General features: G+C 50.2%; 1 protein-coding gene across 1 annotated transcript in view; it reads right to left on the reverse strand.

Annotated features, from left to right (window-relative positions):
* The window catches only part of LGR6 (leucine rich repeat containing G protein-coupled receptor 6), a 149,525-nt gene that overhangs the window by 14,198 nt on the left and 112,878 nt on the right, over nt 1–22,449 (reverse strand). Inside the window, exons 7-13 of the mRNA XM_068419489.1 lie at nt 12,037–12,105; nt 10,433–10,504; nt 9,133–9,204; nt 7,916–7,984; nt 6,870–6,941; nt 3,748–3,813; nt 1,166–1,237 (exon numbers count right to left, since the gene is read on the reverse strand). Of these exons, the coding sequence (XP_068275590.1) occupies nt 1,166–1,237; nt 3,748–3,813; nt 6,870–6,941; nt 7,916–7,984; nt 9,133–9,204; nt 10,433–10,504; nt 12,037–12,105 (492 nt within the window). The remainder of the gene's footprint in view (nt 1–1,165; nt 1,238–3,747; nt 3,814–6,869; nt 6,942–7,915; nt 7,985–9,132; nt 9,205–10,432; nt 10,505–12,036; nt 12,106–22,449) is intronic.

Here is a 22,449-nt window from a genome sequence, read left to right on the forward strand (position 1 = left end):
TTGGGGAGGATTCCTGAGGCTCCTCGATAAGCTCTACTTTCATCTGAGCTAGAAGGCCCATCTCCCTCTGTCATCAGCAGAGAGGAACCCACATATCAAGAAGCATTTCTTCTCCAAAGGCTGACAACACGAACAATCTCCTACACGTACCTACATCTCTCCAGCTCTAAAGGAATTCAGGGGTGCCTGCCCAGATATGTGTGGCTCACTGCCGAAGGCTAAAGTTGGGTGAGTTGAATCCTTCCCACAGGGACCCAGAACATACCCAAAGGCAAATGCTAGAGTGCACACACTCAGCTGTACATTTGTGTGACTATAGCGTGGCAGCAGCATGCTCGTATTTGCATGCTTGTCTGTAGTGGTACATGTAATGCGTGAGTGTTCCTGTGCAGTTATGATCATGGTGACCATGACACTCATGGGATCTCTAGGAATGCTGGCTTAGTAAATTGCTGGATCATGAGAAAAATCTTTATACGATTCATTTTACTTCCTAACAGAACAGTAAATAAAGACCATCAGTACTTGAAGGGCTCTTCCCACACATCACAGGGAGAATCATGCCCTGCCGAGCCTTACGAGCTTCTCAAAGGTGCTGAGCACTTAAATGGACTGTCTACTGCAAGGTCACTATGTGTGTATGGTATGTGCATGCTTGTGTGCACTTCATGCATCTAACATATGCTTTTGAGTTGTGGGGAGACAATCCCAAATCAAATGGGATGTTCTGCACAGATGTTCCAGGAGCGCATGGCCCAGGACTAGCGTGTGTAAGGAAAGGGGTGCTAGAGCTCATGCACGCCGTGGTAAATCCCTGCCACGAGTACATATCTGCATGGGCAGTGAGGAGGTAGGTGACCATAACGTGTGCTGTGCGACATACGAGTTGCAGCATGTGGTTAGAGCACGTGGGGTGGAGCGTCTGCATGCCTGGCAGGTAATGAGTTTGTATACAGGGGGTGTTGAATGCAGAGGGAAAGCCAGGGAGAAGGTTTGTGCCCTGTTCTTTTGTAAGGGGAAGTGGGAGAGGGACTGGGCAGCAAAACCTCCCAGCAGAAGCAGAGGGAGTGGGGTTGGGAAACTCCACATCAGGCTGGCTGGATGCTCACAGTTCTCCTTCCCCCAGCAAAAAACTCAGCCATTCTCCCTGCCAGACAAGACTTACATGGAGCGCAGGGCCTTCAGCTGCACAAAGGTGTCTGCTCTGATTTCATGGATCCTGTTGTGCTGGAGACCACTGAAAAAACAGAAACTGGTTTGAGAAAATAGCTGAAGGCAGTGTCCATATTTTGTAGGGATCTTTGTCCCATGGCAGCAGACACAAACTGTCACTCGATCTTGGGAGACCTACTCTTATTTCAAGGGGTAAACGGGATGAACAACAAAACAGCTCAAAGCCATTCTTTCCATTCTGAGCTCCAGGGCTCAGACAGCCTCTCCTTTTGATGCCATCATGGCACAGTAAAGTGCCATTGATGCGTGGTGGCTAGAGGTGCCCCATTATCTCCAAGGCCACACTGGTTTCCCGCTCTGCTCCACTGTGAACCTGCAAATGCTTGGTCCAGAGCAAAAAAGGAGAGCTTGGATCTGGTAAGTCAGCAAACAGCTCTGTGTGACCCTTCAGGAAAGACTATATGGTGCTGCCCTTTGCCTTGGTGATGACGAAGCGGGTTTGAGGGCTGAAGGCATCTCAGCTTTTCATGACGAAGTATCCAGGTGTCTTGCTGAACCCACCACCCACATCCTGTGCATGTATTTTCATGAAGTGCCTCAGCCCCTGCACACCTGCCTTCCAGCAGCCTCCTGCACTCCCCATGGTAGGGGAGGGAGCAGGGTAAGAGCTGGCACTGTTTACTGACTGACCTATACTCTCCCTACGCCTCTTGAGAGACATCCAGAACTGATGCAAGCATCCACTTTCTGGGAAACATTCACAGTTTTTCAGTTTTCTTTTCGCTAATGTGGAACAATGGTGAATAGTTTTAAAAAATTCCTGCAAAGTGCCCGTCGTGAATTCCCAGACCTGCAGAAGTGGTCTCCTCGATGTGTGACCCTCTACAACAGGAGACAGCCACTGCCTAGTGCTCTACCTTCAACACCCCTGCCAGGGCATTTGTTGGGTAGCTAACCTGCCTTTAGACTCAGAAATGATCTTGACTCATCCCACACAAGGACCTGCATGTGATGGCTGTAATGTCTCAGCTGGTATTTGGTCACATGTTCATGTTTCTGAGACAGGGGCTCGAGGCTCTCCTATGTGCTCTACTGCTGTTTTCTCAATGCCCCACGTAGCCAAGAATGCATTGCTCCTACTTCTAGCTCAGATTTCAAGTGAGAGCCACGGGAAGCTCCGTGCACAAATTCGGGGGGTCTCACTGAGTGGGAGAGGCGGAGATTGGGAAGAAGGGGTATTGGAGCAAGCTAGTGAGAAATAATGCAAGGATGTTTAGCTGCGAGGGACCACCTGTGTGTTGCAGGTAAAAACCTGCACGTTGGCAGTTACAGCAGAGCGACTGGCACACCTGAGTTGTTTGCATGCCAGGCTGCACCACCATGCACCACCAGAGTTGTTTCCAAAGTATTTCTCAACAGGAATGCTGATGCCTGGTGGGGGTGGGGCTTACAGGATGATAACTTTGGGCTTAAGGGACCAAATACTCATTCTGTAAGAAAATGTTAATTTAAGACACAGTCTGTCTGACAAGCAGTCTGAAAGAGGGATTTACTGTGCTTTTCTGTTAATGTTAAGTCTGAATTTGGTGTATTATAAAATATTGTAGGAAGAAATTTAGGGACAATGCGTGAAACTACAGGTTTAGAAGTCTGAAATTTGTCCTTTTTTTGATGTCTTTTCTATTTTTTCAAACATTTTCCTGGGGATACTTCAGATGAAAATACGTCCAGCTCTTACTCTGTCCCCAGAGTTATCGAAGAGGAAGCAAGGGCTATGTAACTCTCATTCTCATGTGATTTCACACAGTGTCCTAACGTCCGGTTTTGCTAAGGCTGGATGAACTAGTCTGGCCACCCAGGCTGGTGTGCTGCAGAGAGCAGGGACAACCTTGCCAGTGTATTTTTGTGGGCATGTTGCTCCCACACATCTATTCTTCCAGGCTGCAGAATTCTATGAAAAATCATGGAGACTATTATTTTTTTTCTCAAAAAGGCCAAGAAGTTCTGTTAGATTTGAAGTGTAGGGCCAGATCTTCAGATACTTTGAACTGAACGTGAAAAACTGTCTCAGAGCAATAGAGGTTCCTCGCAGGGCCCAGAGGAGACCCAATTCAAGCGCTACACATGAGAAAAGCATCAATCATCTCTATGGAGGGGCTAGCCCTGAGCAGTGTGGATAAAAGCTGCTTTGTGCCCATGGCATGGGACCCCTTCTTGAAGAAGAAAACATTTATGGTACAGATAAACCCCATTCTTGATTAGCTCATATTGGGACTTGAGTTAGTGAAGTAAAATTCAATGCTGTTACATCCTACTTCTGTTTGCTGTGGCTGGGATTCTGAAAAGACCTGAGTGAATGAAGCTCCTATGCACAGGGGATGTATTTTTATTCTGTCTTTGCACAGGGGCAAAGAGTGGAGCTCTGGTCCATTCGCAGTACAAAGAGTGAATTATAACCCTCAGCTTTCCCAGTGCTTGGTGAAGGTTGAACTTTGTGTGTGGGAACTGCCTCTCTCCCCGAAACAGCCCTTTCCGCCCAGAGCATGGTGCAAGGGAGGGCATCTCTTTACTCACAGCTCCTCCAGCCGCTGACATCGGTGGAAACTGGGCAGATCTTCGATTTGGTTGTGCGACAGTTCTCTGCAGGGGAAGGACCAGTACAGAAACATTAGGACATCAAAAGTGAGTTCCCCCGAGCCCTCCCTTGGAAAGCAGATATTGCTGGAGAGGGGGATGACCTGACTTCCATTTTACACAGCTGCAGAGAGCAGCAACCCCAGGCGAGGGGGATCTCCACTCTGCACACACCTGATGCTTGCTCTGAGCATCTCTGTGCAAGGCAAGGATTGCTTGGTGGTTTATACTCATCCAGCCCCAGCCCAGCTCCCTCCAGCACAAGCTGCGGACTGACGGAGCTGCTTCTACAGCTGGGGTGGGCTTTTCCTCCTCAGCCCCAAGTCAGCTGTGAAACGCATCCGTGCCAGCACATCCTTGCTTTTCTGTGGGCAAAGCGAGAGGAGTTTGTGCCAGAGCTCCCGTCCTGCTGTTGCGGATGGCGGAGCTCACAAAAGCTGCAGATGTGCTTGCAGAGCCTGGGGAGGTTTTGGCCAGGAGAGCAGTCAGCCAGCTGCCTTGACTCTTTCCTGGCACAGCAAACCCAACTGCCCATCGCCTGCTCCCCATTCAGCCTCTCCTGGCTTCTCCCCAGGGTCAGGGAAGGGGTTGTGGCACTGGCAGGGATTTGGTACAGACTGTGAAAACCTCTGGTCCCCATTCTTTCAAGTTCTGTCACGAAAGCAATTCCCAGCAAACTCTTGCTCCCACTGCTTCATGGCCCAGTGTCATGTCAGCGTTCAGGGTAGAGTGGCTTGATAGTCAGAGGAAAACCTATCCTGGCACAGCTTAATGTGAATTTATTACAACTGAATTGGGCTGGGTAAGGAGTAATGCTTAAAATCAGCTCTTTTCCCCACCAGCAGAGGCTGGATTTGTGGTTGTTCAAGGGAAATTTGCCCCAGGGTAAGGTTTTGTATGTGGCCTCTCTGCCGACTTTCCAAACTCAGTTTCCATCTTTCTGCCGATAAGTTGCTGCTAAAACATTTCAATTATTTATTTTTTTGCCAACCCCCTCTCCACCAATTTTCCATGGTGGGGAAGAGGAGGGAGGGAAAAGTGAGCAACAGTTTTGTGCTTGACTCTGGAGACTGTCACCCAGTATGGAGAAAGAGCTAGAGCATGAGTCACTTTTCCCTGATCCCTGTGTCAATCCACTGGGCTTGACAGGGTGGTGGCTTAGCTAGACAGTGATGGAGGGAGAACACAGCCCCAGGAGTTATTTCTGGTTCCTCCAGAGTGAGGGTAAGCAGATGCAGCCCAGTATCTACCAGCAGTCACTGATGCTGTGTTGTGGACACACCAGGATGATGGCATCAAGGGACTTTAGCTCTGCTCAAGGAAGTTTTATCTATTTCTGCTTGAGAGGAAAGACAAATCTGTGCCCTGAGCAGAAGCTCTGGACAAAACCAGCAGGAAGATGTCAGGTTGATGCCAAGCTCAAGCTCGGCAGGCTGCCCTGCCTGGTTGTGCTGGGCTCAGCGCCCATGCACAGACAGGCGACACAACATGGCAACGAGCCTCACGCCCCTGTGGTGGCTCTTACAGCCCCTGTGCAAGATCTCTGCGGAAAATCTGCAGCGTGGTGTGAGCAGTAGGAGGCCATAAATGTGGCATCAACTGTATCATCTGTGTTCAGATATGTCACAGTTGTAACATCAACCTGACAAACTGCCAAGGGGCTGGCAAAGGGGGGAAAGCAGCGAGAACAACCACTAGCTGTGCGGGGACAGAAGTAAATGCATTTCAAAGGCAAGAGAGATGTAAATATGCACAAACATTGGCCCACATACTCTCTCCAAACTCTGAAAGCAATGCAATTAATGTCAGTAAAATTAACTGGGAAAGAGGAACAAGGAACAAGAAACAAGGTGGGGTGTCCCAATAAAACTCTCCCACAAGGAGGGGGCAGGCATGAGGAACAGGCTCTGCTGCGAAGTTTTACAGTCTGATAACTTGCAAACATAAACAGAGCGCTTGCGACCCTACAGCCTGGGCCAGTCCAAAGGCTACACTTTCGTGGAAAGATGTCCATTGAATTGGTCCAGATGTCTAAAGATGAGAGATCTTCCCTACAGGGATAACTGGAGCCAAAATGCTGTGATCTGCTAAGTTACAAATTTTATTCTCTTATTTTTATGTTTTTCTCTCTTGTTTCCGATTTCTGTGATCAAGAATTCACTCCTGTTGCTTTCCTGGAACAAACTTGTTTTCATTTTCAGCTTGCTTGTATAAAGACTGATGAGAGGCAAGCCTCCTGCTTGCCCTAAGGCTGCAAACTTGTACAAATCTGGCTCATGACTCATTTCCTGAGGATGTCTTCGACTGCAGACAAAGTTGAGGATCTCAGGAACGAGGGGTGTGATTCCTGAGAAGATGCAGGAGTCGTTCTGAGATGCTGATTTCATCATGTATCAAGTTAAAGAAAAAAGCACATCCCCCCACTCAGTATCATTCGGTGCCTTGCCAAGCAGGTAGAGTCAAAGCAACTTGGAGACTCTGAGCAAAACCCTGACCTGCCATGGCTGCACCACGTGAGGGGCTGTGGCCATGTGGCCTTGCAGGTCTCCATCAGGTCAGGCCTGTCCCCTCCCAAGATGTGAACAGGATCCTTCCTCCAGATGATGGCACTTGCTGGAGCTCCAGCTGCAGTAAGGCAGTTGAGGCAGAGCGTAGTGTGAGTGTGATTTACCTCTGGCTTTCGTGCTATGTACAGCTAGGAGCTCAGAAATGCTGCTGCTGTTCTTACCCACCACCCTTTGCACCCTCTCTACCCTCCTTGCATGGGGCAGACAGTTCCCACTGATGCAGAGCAAGGAGGAGGCAAATGTGGATGTGCGTTACTGCTTGCAGCCATGAGTCCGGAGCATCACACTGGGATGAAGAAAGCAAGTTCAAGAACATGCAGAGCTCAAGGTAGTGCCTAAGAAGGTGATGTTTTCCACACGGAAAAGATAACGGGAACAAGAACCACAGGATGGTCTTCCATAGCTGGTCCCCTCCCTAAGCTAGACAAGGAGAAAGCCCAGTTTCTGATGGCACTTTTCTAAAGACCAGGTAAGGCAGAGAAACGTGTTACTCACAGGACTCGGAGGCTGGGCAGCTGCTGGCACATCCCTCTGGGGAGTAAATGGATGCCTGCTCGGGTCAGGGTCCTAGAGGAGTGCAGAAGAGAGAAGAAATGGTGTTACCGAGAGCCAGTGCACAGACTCTGTGACCCACAAGCCCAGCTACTGGTCCCAGGTGGTGGCAGGAGAGATAATATCAGTGGGATAATGAAATACCTGGAGAGCAACAAAAACTGCCTTGGAAATGGGCACTGCTGCTGGACCTGGTAAAGGTGAATGTGCCTATAAGAAATTCTGGGATGCTGCTGAGTACTGAATTTGCTGCTGTCCTTGGCCATGTCGAGGGTAGGTGGCAGTGCCCTCCGTGGCATGCTCTGCCATCCCAGTTCCCCATTGTCCAGACTGGTGATCCTCCTGGAGCCACAACTGCCTCAGAAATTCATGTATGCGGGATGGATGGTGTGTCCCTGTGTCCCTGAGGCAAGTCATGGCCAGGTCACACTCCTGGGCTGGGGTGTGCTCAGCTATGCTCCCAGTCTGGGCACAGCATGTGGACCAATGCCCTAGAAAGGAGGACCATGCGCGGCCAGAGGCAGCATGTCCTCCAAGCTCCTGCTCTTCTGGGTCTGGTGGTGTGAGGATGGGACCAGACCAGTTCTGGGAGCCCCCAGCCTGGGTGGCAGATGTTTCCTGCACTGCATTGCACTGCCAGGGCTGGTCCCAGGGCAGGCAGAGACACTGGGTCTCAGCAGACCATGATGAAGCACTGCACCCAAAGGCTTGTTCCTTCACAGATGCAGAAGGGAAGGAAGAAAAAAAAAAATAAAAAAAAAGATTGGAGCACACTCAACAGTACCAAGAGAGCAACTCACGGAGAGGAAAGCTGCTTTCAGGAGCCACAGGGGTGAAACGAAGCAGAGAGGTGAGTGACCAAGGAGAGGCAGAGCTGAAGACAACCAACTGCACAGCACTGTGAAATTTGTCCTCGCTGAAACAGCCTGGACCGCCTTGAAGGAGGTAGAGCACAAATAGCAGAGTAAAAGGAGAGAGTTGCCACTCACAAAACTTCTAGGCTGGTGGTGCCTTTAAGGTCTGGGAATTCTCTGATGTCCGTTGCACCATTGAGCGACCTGCAGAGAAACGAGGGTGAAGTGAGGTGGACAGAGGACCCAGAAGCAAGTGCAGCTGCCCAAGGTCCCAGCCTCATCAGCCATGGTGGTAAATTTGCTTTCTCACATCCAAATGTGGTAATCAGAGTCCCAGATCCAAAAGTGCCCCTCTCATCAGTGTGTCACTGCTGGCAGGGTGGTGGAGCAGATGTCTCACGCAGTGCAGATGCAGTGAGCCAGAGCTGGGCATTTCTATGCAAGGAGGCTTGGCAAGCTCAGACCCTGCTCCAACCACTGACATTCTTGGCATGATCTCTACCCAAATTAAATAAAATAACCCCCAAACAATAACCATGGGGAATGTAAGCAGGGCATCCCACCCAAGCCTCCCCGAGTCAATGCATTTGGATCTAAAGAATGCATGGGTATTTGAAGGATTTGTTTTATTTGCCTGAGTGTGTGTTCCTGCAGCGAGAGACTGGGTGAGGCTTATAAATAGAGATTTTGAGGTTGCCTCTGCCTCAACATTTACTGCTGTGCCACAACAGGTTAGCTGAAAAGCCAACCAGTCCAGGCCAGCCGATGTGGAGCAGCTGTTGTGGTCCAGATGGTGCCCACAACATGGTGGTGGCCCTAGAGCAGTCTTAGGGACATACGCGTGAAGGAAGCACTGTCACTGCTGGCTGTCCAGTAAGATCATTTGTGCCATGGTGTCGGTGTTACAGGACATGTGTTCCTCCGCTTCTCTATCTTGTGGAGGAAGGCAGATGCCCTCAGTGTCCTTGTGTTTGGGCAACTACACAACAGTGCAAGGTTTGCTTCAGCAGCATGCAGCAAAAATTGTGGCACTTGTGAGTGTGGTCTTTGCTGGTGCTGATGCAGCTGTGGAGACCCTGGAAGAGTCCTGTGCCTGTCAGCTGGGTGGGCAGGAGGAATGAATTGCTCCCTCCAAAATGCCCTTCCCAAAATTTTTCTTCCTCAGCAGAAAACATCTGCAGTGCCTACTCCTTGGCTCACCAGCTTTAGGGCTGACCAGAAGAGTGGCATCGTGGTCTTCTATTGGCACAAGGGCTCTAAAAAGAGGAAGGGAGAAGGCCACTAAGGTGTCCAGCTCACAGGGCTTGGAGCTTGGATGTTTACCTCTCTGAGAATGTCCCTGGTGAACTTACAGAGTGTGGAGCTTTGGCAAGTACTGGAAAGCAGACTGTCCAACAAACTGGATGGGATTGTCATAAAAATGGCTGCAAAGGAAATGGGTAACTGGTCAGACTCTTCTGTGCATGAAGAGAAGATGCTATTACAAGTCAAGAGCCTTGGAGCAACTAGTAGTAAACTATGTAGGAGGCGCTGGCTATCCCATGAGGAGCCCTTCTTTTCCAGATAACCCCAGGCTCTCCCACTAGCCTGTTTTGGATGAACATTGGTACAGCTGAGGTCTCCTGCTGCTCTGAAAGGGCCCTTTAGGGTCCTGCTGAACCAGGCAGGCTAGAAAAATGAAAAGCCCTCCTTCAACCCTGCTATAGTGCTGTAACCTTGCTGGGAAACACCTCGCACTTGATGACAGCTCCTCTGATCTTACCTAGCCACAGCACCAGCATCTTTCCTACTTGTCACAGTCAGTGGAGAGAAGTGAACTTTTCTAGGATCCAATTATCTTTAGGAGGAGTGAATCACCTCTTATGAGAAACACTTTCCCCCCACCAACTGTGAAAGATTTCAGATGAGCAGATCCAATGGAGACATGAGTATTCTGGATGTGTTCCACCCCCACATCACTCCAGGGATGGTGCCCAATGAAGATGGGGATGAGGCTGGTTTGTTTTGCCTGGAGCAGTGACTGTTTTCTCCCAGTGTCATCATGGCTTTCCAGATGTTGGTATTTCTATCACTTAAGTCCCAGACAGGCCAAGCAGAGCTTTTGTCCCTTGCCATGATTTCCAATATCAGTGTGGTTCAGGGAAGAACTGCCCAAAAATCTCTACCTGTGTCTGGGTCAGAGGGGAAATGAGCTGACAACTGGGTGTATTTATCTGCAGAACTTTGTGGCCATGGGTCTGGGGTAGACACACAACTATTGGGTGTCCCAGTTTCCCGACACATATAACTGCTGCTGTAGTTGGTTAGCAGCTTTTCTAAACACAAGGAATAGACACAGGCAGATTTCAACCAGGGCTTAGAAAAATCCTGTTATGTACTGCAAGATTTCCATGCAGACCACTCATATATTGTTCCTTCCTTGTTATCAGCCTGTACTGCAGCAAAGTTCAGCTGTGGGGAAAGGAGAACCCATGGCAAAAAAACCTGCGGCGTAGCTGAGAAGGAGCTAATTTCAGCTTGCGTTGGCCCATATACAACAAACATCAAATTGCAGTCATGCTGACAACTGTCAGAAATCCCAACCAAAGACATCAGGAAATGCCCCTTTCTGGGGGATATAAGGATTTAGGGAACATTGTTTAATTTTCTTACATTGTTTGGAGGAGGGGATTCCCAACAAATGCGTTCTCTGGAATAGCTTTGATGTTGTTGTTATGAAAACCGCTGTTGGGAGAAACAAATATCTTGATATTAATGGATGAGAAAGGCTTGGAGACACCTTCTTTCCTCAACACTTTTAAAGGCAGAGCGGCTTCAAAACACACATAAAATAGGAGGTGTAGGCTCTGTTCCAGCTGTAGCATCATCCCAGGAAGTGAACAAGGTCTGTCCTTTGGCAGGACAAAGCCCTCATTCTGCTGTATTTACTCTGTGTATAGCTTGGTGCTCCATATGTCACTCCACTGAACCCACCAAGAATACAAGGACTTAAGGTTTAACACTTTACAGGTCAGGAAACAGGAGCAAACAAAATACCCTTATTTTATACCCTCCAGGAATTGCAATGTTTATGGATAGTCTCCATTACAGCTCCACAGCTGTTAACCAGAGTGCAGCCTACCACGAATTATTGGCCCATGTGACTTTAAAGTATTTGTAGATCTACCTGTGATATTTTTGGTTAAGCTTGAGAGAATTACTATCAGCAAACTTTTGCAGCACAAGAGTGCTCTGTGGCCACAGTCTGATCTCCTGTACATCAAAAGCAGCCACAGGATCCTGTGTCCAGGACCAAGGCCAGGCTCTGGGTGATGCTCAGGTTGTTTAATCTCAGAGGAATCTGCGTGAGTGATTAGTTGGATGGCTGTTTGAAATTTGCTTCTTATTTAGTGACGGGCATTTCAAAAGCCATCTCAAAGTGGATTAAGGATCTTATTCTCATGTTGAATGTCAGAGTAATGATGCTATCTGGTCTGATCAGAGAAATCTCCTGAGAATTCTTCCAGTAAAAGAAAAGAATAGTATCAGATTTTTACCCCAAGCCTCCCAGAAGCACCAAAGCAGCTGCTTTTTGTCCCACCCCAGCCTGTCACCAGTGTGACACAGTCTTAGGGTCCACAGGTACTGTGGATCCACATCAACTTGACTTGACCCCCATCTTGGGGCTTCTGCCCTTGTGGTTGTTAAGTGGTTTCCCATTTAAGTGTTAAGGTTTCCCATTTTTAGTGTCTCCCAGACTGACTGGTTAGAGGAGAGAGAGCTAGCCACTAAAATGGCCATAAACTTCTGTAATTCCCTATTATAAATTTGTCCTAAGGGAGATGATAAAGAGTTTCTGCACGTCAGAGGAGGTGGCACAGGGCCTGCAGAAGCCATGGCCTCACAATAACACAGTTAACTCCATGGCTGTGATCCCAAGGTGGGAATGGACATTAGAAGTAGCTGGAGATCAGATGGACTTCGAGTCCTTCAGATGCCACAGGAGGATGAAGAGCTGCAGGAGGAACCTGCTCCAAGTCTGATGGGGGATCTCCCACTCCCCTCCACCAGCTGTGGTACAGAGGCTGATGGTGAGATGATTAGAGCTGATGGAAATCAAAGGGATAAACTGCTTTTATGTGCATGGCAGAGAGGGCTGGGAAAGAAAAAAAAAGGCTTGGACTGAGTGCTCTCCTCAAGTCAGAGCACATGCGAAGCTTTATTGGTCATTCTCCATCGGGGAATGATTTTGAAAATGAATAAAAAGAAAATCTCACAGCTCCTGCAGTCGGCCCAGCGTCCTGATAGCCCCAGGGAATTCCAGCAGCTCATTGTAGTTTAGATCCCTGAAAAACAGAGAAGGGAAAAACATTCATTAATGTTGCTGTAGGAACTCAACCGAGTGTATCCGTGCTTTGAAGGCATGGAAAGTTGGTTGTTAAGCATGGGAGACAGGTTTTTCCTACCGTGCTGATCCAGCTACTGCCTGGAAACAAAATCTAACACATTCCTGCAGCAGGAATATTCCCTGCTAGGAGCACTGTTAGGCAAGAGCCAGTCCCAGCCATGGCTGCTGCCATCTGGACTCCTTCTCCTGAAGTCCCTCTGTGCCCGGTGCTGGACCGTCCTGCTGCTTCCCATCTCCAGAGTGCCCTGTTCCCCTCTCCCAGGAGCTCACCCCCAGGGGCCTTGGCTGTGAGTCATTTTTCCTGCCTTTCCAGGTCAAAATGGAATTTTATGAAGCACAAGAAACACAAGAGCAGCTCCAGTTTTGTGGGCCCCATGAAAGGGCTTCTCTGGGCCCCGCCTCACCCTGCAGTGCAGAGGGGATCAGGGGACCATTCCCTTGGTGCTTGTCCTGGGGATGCCAGATCTCCCTGCCACTGGGACATGCTGTGACTGGGACCAGTGGGAAGAGCGGGCTATGGGAAGGCCTAGGTCTTCTTCTGGTTGTTGGGGTGAACCCCGCTTTGTAAACTGTGAACCAAAGATGGAAGTGATGTGCAAGAGGTATTGACACTGCTGAGCATTAAGTCTAGATTGCAGTATAATAAATTAAGTAAAATATAATATGTTACTCATAATGACAAGTGTAGCATTTACCTGCCCTGACTTGGCAACCAGAAGAGACATCTGAGCCTGAATGAAACCTCATGGGCTGTATTTGTTCTCCAAGGATGGGCTGGTGCCTCCAGTAAAGGCTTTATTTGAGCTATGGGGCACTGCTGGCAGCCTGGGATGGACAGAACTCTGAAGGTACCAATCCTGCTGCGGGCTGGAGGGGGCCCATGAAGACTGGCTGGGCTTTGCATGTGTTGCGCTCCACCTCTAGCATGCCCAACGCTCTCCTTTGAAAAGCAGTTCCAACTGAAATGGTAACATATGGCCCCGTCCTGGCCACCTCACAGACCGAGACACTGAAGTCTGAAAACCATGCGACTGCTTCCTACCTGCATGAAACTCATGGAGTTTTAAGTGGTAGATACTTTGGAACATGAGGGTAATTACTGGCTCCCGGAGATTACTGTATAATTACACTTAATGGACCTCAAAGTAATTACCATGTAACCTGGATTGTGGTTTATGGAACAGAAATAACTGTGCATTTACACAGCAACGAGCTGCTGCCCAACTACCTTGTAATTCTCATTCTCTGGGCCCAGGCATGGTAATTACATTATGATCTCTCTTGGCCCCCCTCTCTCTTACATAGTCTTCTCCTTACCAGTGTCCCTGCTTGGGAATTAGTTTACAGAACCGTCTCAGCTTTGCCCTGTAGGTCTTTACACAGTAAATCAACACAGAGTCTCTCCAAATTGTTCTTCCCTTGCGCCTTCCAGGCCTTGAGGCTCATATGATTTATATCCTAGGGAATATTTATCAGGGAATTACAAGATAGGGGACAAAACCAGAAGAAAAACATGGAATGAGGTTGTCTTGGGGGGACGTTGTCTTGTGTAGCCCTGACAAGGTCCATATCAGACCTTGTTGCTGGATCCCCTTTGCAGCCCAGGGGATGCGGTAGGTCCTGCTATGGCAGGGTTTGTCTCCCCACACCAGGGGCTATTTTCTTTCTTCCAGTTACAGAGGGAGCCTGCACTACGTGTATGGATTTGAGCAAATGAATCCTGCTCCTGTAGGACCTACCTCTCAAGGTCTGGAAAGGGTTCACATGGTCTAATAATTGCCAGTGCTGGCAATCAGCAGGAGAGGAACACAGGCCTGGTGACAAGATCACAAGCTCTGCCTCCCCACCGTGTCCAACCTGCAATGCAGTGGTAGAGCCCCAGCACACGTGAAGCTGCTGTGTGCATCCCCAGGGACCAGGAGTGAAACAGGAGTGACGCGTCCCCTCTTCATGCCGGCTCACATCGACTAGATATGAGAGCTCTGCATCATATTGGTTGATGAGAAGCTCACTATGAGCTGGCAATGTGCGCTGGCAGCCCAGAAAGCCAACCGTGTCCTGGGCTGCATCCCCAGCAGCGTGGCCAGCAGGGTGAGGGAGGGGATTCTGCCCCTCTGCTCCGCTATCATGAGACCCCCCCTGCAGTGCTGCGTCCAGCTCTGGGGCCCCCAACAGAAGAAGGACACGGAGCTGTTGGAGCGAGTCCAGAGGAGGCCACGAAGATGATCAGAGGGCTGGAGCCCCTCTGCTCTGGAGACAGGCTGAGAGAGCTGGGGCTGTTCAGCCTGGAGAAGAGAAGGCTCCGGGGAGACCTTCTAGCACCTTCCAGTACCTGAAGGGGCTACAGGAAAGCTGGAGAGGGACTTTTGACAAGGGCATGGAGTGACAGGACGAGGAGTAATGGTTTTAAACTGAAAGAGAGGAGATTTAGATGAGATATGAGGAAGAAATTCTTTGCTGTGAGGGTGGTGAGACCCTGGCCCAGGTTGCCCAGAGCAGCTGTAGCTGCCCCCTCCCTGGCAGTGTTCAAGGCCAGGTTGGATGGGGCTTGGAGCAACCTGGTCTGGTGGAAGGTGTCCCTGCCCATGGCAGGGGGGTTGGAACTGGATGATCTTTAAGGTCCCTTCAACCCAAACCACTCTGTGATTCTATTATGATCTCCTAAAGAGCTTGCTCTGACACACTCACTTCTCATCTGGGTCCAAGCAGATCAGTGATTTTTCCCATTCTTCTCTGCATGAGCCCCAAATGATCTATTTAAGAATAAACAGCGCAACACATGACTGTTCATATGCCTCACTCTTTGCAGGGCGCATGTAGCTCGTTATCAGCTGCTTGGATGCTCTTAGCCAGTTTCTGTTGATGGTACCTCTCAGGCGTCCATCACTGTCACGGCTGAACACCTCACATTATACAGGCTCTGTTACACCGGGGAAGGCAGAGCAGGACTTTTACAAAGCACATCCCTTCACCGAAGCTCAGGGAGGCACAGGAGTGGGTTTCCAAAGAACACGAGGAATTAGCAGCTCAGACAGGATACTGCTGGGCATTTTGAAAGCTTCAATCAAACCCCGTTAACCTCTAGATCACTGCACCAAACAAAATCAGACGGCATTAGCAGCCTAAGTTGACTGACAGTCCCAAATCTCTACCTGCACGTAAGATGCTGACTACTTTTAAAAGTCTCACCCTGCAGTGACTTCCCAAGGTTGCAGCAAGGTTTCACAGCAGCGCAAGAAGCTGCAGAGGTCAGTCAAGGCGGGGTGTCTGCCTGCGCTGCTTCCCTCCCTTGGACCACAGACTGAGGGCCTGGGATGAGCCTGTGTGATGCCAAGGGACTGACCCTGGAGGAGAGGGGCTGTGAGCCCATCCCCAGGTGACGCTCAGCCCACCGCCACCGTGCCACTGACGCTGGGGGAAGCCCTGTGCGATGGCGTGGGGTTGAGTTTCCCCCCAGCGATACCCGACGTGTCTGTGAGCAGCCAACAGTTGGAAAACATTGCCCAACAGAGGGGAAGCTTGGCTTACCTGTGACTCACTAACAGAAACAGGATTCTTAGATCTGTAACCCATATTATTTACAAGGAATAATTCAGTGTGCTGTAATATTTGCTCCTGTCTTTCTCTAAAAATGCGTTTCCTTTCCAGCCCGTGTCTCTTCCAGGCAGCCTGGTCTTTCATCAGCAGATGAACATTTTGTTTGTACCTTCGTGTGTGTACAAGTATGTACAGGATTGGTTCTTCCTGAGCAAACACACACCTTTCCCAGCCCTGGCAGCATCTCCGTGCCTCCCTCCCCCCTGCACTTGACAGATACAAAGACCATTGTGTTCAGCAGCTCCCTCTGGGTAAAAAAGCCATCTCTGAATGCTGGCACATACTGGGCTTGTTGGAAAGTGGAAATGTAACCAGGTGTAGTCATGCTGCTCCAGCCTGGCTGCCAGCAACCCCAGTCTGTTCAGGAGAGACAATGTGCCCGTGCTCGCTCCTGCTGGTGCTTCCTGGTTTTCGGTGAGGTGAGCCTCCCTCCTGGAAAACATACTCAGTCGTGCTCGTTAGCAGCTCCCCTGAGTGATGCTTGCAGCTGACTGCTCTTGATCCGTGTGCCACTGACATTGCCCTGACTTGCCTCCAGCGCTGCCCTGTGCCAAGCCCTGCCGATTTCGGGGGGTTGGAGGAGGCTGGAAGAAACCAGCACCTGAGATGCTCCCCAGGTGTCATCTCTTCCCTGCAGTGGGGCAGCTCTCCCCGAAGCCCAGACCCAAACGCGGACGCACGGGTGGCTTTCCTCTCCCTTCTCCTTCCTTCCCAGAATGAGAGTCAGGTTCTGGTTCAAGCAATGACCCAGGAACAGCCTCTGACCTTCATCACGGGGGAGGCTGTGGATGTTCGTGGCAGTGGGGAAGTTTCTGCTCATTTAGTGAAATTCAGTCCTCGGGTCTTTCCACAGGTGTCTGCTATCAGTAGGGCTACATCCATCCTAGACATCGCCCCTCTCCACCTGCTGTCTCCCATGATGAATTTGGCCCAGCCTATGCACCTGATGGTGGGTCTCCAGAGCTTCTTTCCCAGTGTAGGGTCAAGGCAGATGGGAATGAGTCTGGGGTCAGTGAGTTGGGAAGGGTTTTGCATTTTGACTTCAGTGGCAACAAAATTTCCTCCACCGAGCATGTCAGTGAACTGTACATTTACAAACCCTTTCTGGGGGCTGAGTGGATATAGAAAATGGACGTGCCATAGAAAATGCCTCCAAGCATCCCCTTTGTCTCCCTGCCTTATCTGAGCTGCTTGGGCAATGCTTTGCTGGTCCCAACTCCACGCTCTGACACTTTCCCACTGCTTCCAGGTTTGGGATGATGTGGGGAAAGCTGCAAAAAGCCAAACTTTCGGTCAGGTGACACTATCCCCACTGCACTGCTGTGGCACATGGGCTGGGGTGGCCGTGGGGCTAGCCAGGGAGGCCTCTTGCCCCAAGGGAGCTGGACCTGGCACTGCTGGAGTCTCAGCTGCCCCAGCTCTGGGGTCTGCCCCAAGGCTTTGCACGCTATGTATGGGGTGTCCCGGTTGCAGGGTGCTGCCCTTTTTGGCACACCTGGGAAAGCAGACCCAATGCCAGCATTACCTGGTGGAAGGATGCCAGCGCACCATGGCCATGGCTACACCAATACATGGCTAAGCCTCATAATAAAAAAGAAATAATGGGCATAGCATAAGGAAGAGAGTTTTGCCCATTATCAAGGGATTTTGGAAGCAAAAACCCAGCCGAGAGTTCAGAAATGATGTGCAAGAGAAATGACTATGAAAAATCATAGAATCATAGAATGGTTTCGGTTGGAAGGGACCTTAAAGGCCATCCAGTTCCAACCCCCTCTGCCATGGGCAGGGACACCTTCCAGCAGACCAGGTTGCTCCAAGCCCCATCCAACCTGGCCTTGAACACTGCCAGGGAGGGGGCAGCCACAGCTTCTCTGGGCAACCTGGGCCAGGGTCTCACCACCCTCACAGGAAAGAATTTCTTCCTAAGATCTCATCTCAGTCTCCCCTCTTTCAGTTTAAAACCTTTCCCCCTCGTCCTGTCACTCCATGCTCTTGTAAAAAGTCCCTCTCCAGCTTTCCTGTAGCCCCTTCAGGTACTGGAAGGTGCTAGAAGGTCTCCCCAGAGCCTTCTCTTCTCCAGGCTGAACAGCCGCAGCTCTCTCAGCCTGTCTCCATAGCAGAGGGGCTCCAGCCCTCTGAGCATCTCCGTGGCCTCCTCTGGACTCGCTCCAACAGCTCCGTGTCCTTCTTCTGTTGGGGCCCCAGAGCTGGACGCAGCACTGCAGGGGGGGTCTCACGAGAGCGGAGCAGAGGGGCAGAATCGCCTCCCTTGACCTGCTGGCCACGCTGCTGGGGATGCAGCCCAGGACACGGTTGGCTTTCTGGGCTGCCAGCGCACATTGCGGGCTCATGGTGAGCTTCTCATCAACCACCACCCCCAAGTCCTTCTCCTCAGGGCTGCTCTCAATCCATTCTCCACCCAGCCTGTATTTGTGCTTGGGATTGCCCCAACCCCCGTGCAGGACCTTGCACTTGGCCTTGTGGAACTACATGTGGTTCGCACAGGCCCAGCTCTCAAGCCTGTCAAGGCTCCTCTGGATGGCATCCCTTCCCTCCAGCGTGTCGACCACACCACACAGCTTGGTGTCATCAAGCACCAGCAAGCAAACTTGCTAAGGGTGCACTCAATACCAACTGTCCATGTCGCCAACAAAATCACTTTCCTTAGTGGGGTTCCAAGTTACCATCTCCAGGCATCACAGTGGGATGTTGAAAGGATCCTTGTCTGTTCTAGTTAGAATGAAAACCTCTTACAGGTCACCCGGTCTGCCCAAGACATAATGAACTGGCTGACTTTCCATTGTTGTTATTTCTAGAGTGAGCCTATAGCTTCGTGTTTGGAAGATCTTAACCAACCCCGTTGTTTATTTAGAAATAAAAGTAAATTGACATCAAAGGCACAGTTATTTTGGGCTTTAACTGCCAGGGTGATTTGAAGCTGACAACATGCAGCCTGGAACTATTAATATCTTCAGTCGGGCCAAAAGGAGAGAAGGAGGGAAAAGAGTCTCAGGTCAATTTTCTGCCTGTTAGGGACTATTAGTGGTTCCACACAGGAAGCCAAAAAAAATTATATAGTACTATAAATTCTTCCATAAGCCACAAAACACCACAAATTTGCAGCTAATAAACCTGAAGATGCAGTAAGATTAGAAGCTGGAGATGGGACATTTGCTGACTATTTCAGTCCCAGTGTAGTCTGAGATGTTGCTGCAGTGCCCCAGAGGGAGACTTTGTGCAGCCTCTGATAAGGACTTGCATTTCCACCTGTCCTGTGCTGGCATCTAATCAAGCTGCCAGTAAATGTAATTACTGCTGCTGGTAGTTGTGCTGGTTGCTGTGGCCAAATCAAGCACTGGAAATGATTTAATTGGTAGTCTGAAAGCCCAAGGGGGCCATTGTGACCATGTAGTTTGACCTGTTGTCTGGCACTGGCCAGACAGCTTTGCCCAGATGCCTTATATCAAGGTCATGGCTTGTGGTTGAGCTTGAACAGGGAAGAGCTGCCTGATTAGTCGCAAGTATGAAAAGTAACTGTACCATTAGATGCCATATTTCTGTTGTGTAGCATCAGCATAAGCCCTGCTCTCCTGGTAGTGACTGACACGTGCCGTGAGTGCGTGCCCTTCCCCAGCACCATCTGGATGATGAGATGCAGTAAGTGCCTGTAATAAGTGAAAGGAGGGAAGGGGGATGCGAAAGGACTCAGAGCACACGTCTGACTCCAGCCAGCCTGGAGCCGTGTGTCCATCCCCTAAATGGAGACACACAAGAGGGGGATGCTCAAGTGTGCATAGGAGAGAGAAATGACCTATCGTGAGATTCATCTGCTGGGGTCAGTGTTTTAATTTGGGAAACTAATCGTGTCCTTGAAAAGCCCGTTTTTGGCAACATATAAGGAGAAGCCAGGCTGTGATGGAGCATGACAGAGTTCGTGGGAGTCCCAAAGGAGCAGAGATGGGCCAGCAGCACTGTGGGAAGGTTGTAGATACTAATGGTACCTGATTTCTGCCAGGAGCAAGCAGCAACCTCTGTACAAGGATTCATTCTGACAGCCTGGCCTGGAAACATCCCAGCCTCTCACTTACATGGTGCTGCACCATTTCACAGGGTTTATGTGTCACTGAAAGGTCTATTGCTGGGGCAGGGGGGGACCTGTCTGTAGGTCATGCCTTGGACCCCTGCAGCCGCCGATCTTTCCTCGCACAGCTCTGTTCTCCATTTAAAAATACAGCAGTGCCCAGAATGTGTTCCAACCAGTATTTCTGTCTGTTCTCTAACTGACGAAGGTACCGAATTAAATATGTTTTCAATTCCATTTGATTTATTTACCAAGGTTGAAATAAGCCTTTGAGAAGGGGATCTCGTGGGGGGTCCCGGGAGCACAGGCGCTGCCATGCACATATCATTTACAAGACACAAAAGGCGCTGACCGCAAAGCGGAGCAGCGGGGACCTCGGTCGCTGGGATGCACAGACAATAACCATGGAGCTGATGACTCAGGCGGGGCAGGCACGGAGAAGGCTGCTGCACTTTGCCAGGCGGGGGGGAAGAAGGCAGGCTCGAGGAAGCCTGGTCTACAGCAGAGTGTTTCTGAACCGCGGGAAGGAAGATGGGGGCCTCCACCAACCCCCCAAGGTGCACAAGTTGCTGGTGATCGGCCCCCAGCCCCCCGCAGCGTGCTGCTGCTGGAAGGAGGGAGTGTGGAGTGGGGGCAGAGCTTCTGTGCACCAGCACAGCCATGGTGAAAACGTGCCCTCAGCCTGCCCCTGCTGCCATTTCTGCTGCCTGCAGTGTCTGTTCCTCCTTGTCACCGGCAATCAGTTCACTCTCACTTGTTTCTGGAGGCAGAGGCTTCCCTTCCCCAGCACGGGCAGCTGCTCTTGCTCAGCTGCTCTGTGAAAGGGGCTGTGTCAGAGGGGAAGGCTTCGAGCAAAATGAATCCCTAGGAGCCAGAGGAGTTGGGGACCCCTGAGAGGTCACAGCAAGCACATCTGGAGACCCAGGGGTTGGAGGTTTGGGGAGACTCAGTGCTGTCTGTCACTGCAAGATCAGCAGCTCCAGGGAGGAGGGAGCCAGGCTGGAGAGCTGGCAGGGCATGAGAGGGGTAGTGTGAGGATTTGGTGGGCAAAGGGAGAATAGGCAGAGTCCTGCAAAGGAGGTGAGCCTTACAGCAGAGCCATAACTCACGGAAAAATGCAGTCGCTCCAGAACTACCTTTTCACCTGAAATGACTTCACTTTCTGTCTTTTTTCTTTACAATCTTGCAAAATATCATGTCTGCTTGGGGTCTTGTTCAGTCAAAGCTCAGAGTCCTGTTGGAAGGTACCCGACTGGTTCAGAGCCTGAGCTACACCAGTGAGGACACATTTCTGCAGTCCAAGCTTCTGCTCTTGGGAGAGAAGATGCAAACTGGGACCAGTTGACCCAAGGAGTCTTCTGGAGGGAAGTGTCTGATACCTGTGCTCCCAGACAGTGCTTCGTGCATTTGCCAATTCTGTTTTACATGTGGGTTTCTCTGTTTGGAAAAGTCACCTTCCATTTACATGACGATTAGAGCAGGCAATGAACTTTATAGCTCTGTTCTTGGACCAGACACAGGGATCCATGCAACCAGGACCCTGAGCTGTGGTCCCTCTTTCCAAAAAGCTACCTGCCCCCTTCCTTTCTCTATCGCCTGAATTCGGGTACCCAAGCTCCTGCTGAAGTCCTCTCCCTCCTCTGGCAGTAAAGGGTGGGACTGTAGAGCCAAGCTGCCTCTGATGAGCTGCCCAGGGACCCACACTGACACACAGGAGGGCTGGAGCGTCAGGATGCTGAGGAAGGAACTGAGAAGCTCAGCGCAGCAAACAGGACATCGTTGGAGGAGTCAAAACCATCAGCTACTTCGGGAATTGCACAGACTGGGATTAGCATCAGGACCGCAGAAAAGGTTTCAAATTAAACATGCTGATGGAGACAAATGCCACTCGAGGAGCAAGGCAGCACTTGGCAGACAGTTTTCCAGGAGAACAGCAAAATGTGGCTGGCACTAAAAGGGTTAAACAACCCTTGTATGAGCTGTGGTGAAGATATTTCCCATTTGCTTCTTCCTGCCTTCATTGCCTGAGGTGCACTTTATATTAATTTTCTTTTTTTTTTTTTTTTTCTCCCATAGAAAATCCAACTCTCCGGAGGAGTCGCTAGGTTCCAGCTCTGCTCTGCATTTACAGACTCGACTAATTACCCGGATAATAGGGCAGCGCGCTGCAAAAGCCTGTGGTAAGGGCATTTCCTGTGAGGCAAGGTTAGGCAGATAAAACGCCCGGAGCCAGAGGGTTTTGGATTCAGCCCTTCTAGAAGACGTTTTTAATTTATTAGAGCTATTTTTTAAAAATAAATTAAAAGGTTTTTAAATGAATGGAGATTTACTCTTTCCAAGTGATTTATATCCTTTGTCTGACGAGTGGAGGAGCTGGCAGGGATGTGGATGGGGAGGGAGAAGTCAGAGAGATAGGAAGCAGCAGGGTCATCTTAGGCAGAGGGGATGGGCGAGGGCTGCGGGGCTTCTCTGAACCGCTTCCCCATCACGTCCGTGTCAGAGATGGGCCAGAGATGCCCAAACAATCAGAGGAGCAGGACTTTTAGGGCAGATCACTGCTATTTTGGCTGTAGCCTGGAGGCCTTCAGCATTTTGGGCTGGTCC

This window comes from Nyctibius grandis, chromosome 27 (genome assembly GCF_013368605.1).
Source record: "Nyctibius grandis isolate bNycGra1 chromosome 27, bNycGra1.pri, whole genome shotgun sequence".
NCBI lineage: Eukaryota > Metazoa > Chordata > Aves > Nyctibiiformes > Nyctibiidae > Nyctibius > Nyctibius grandis.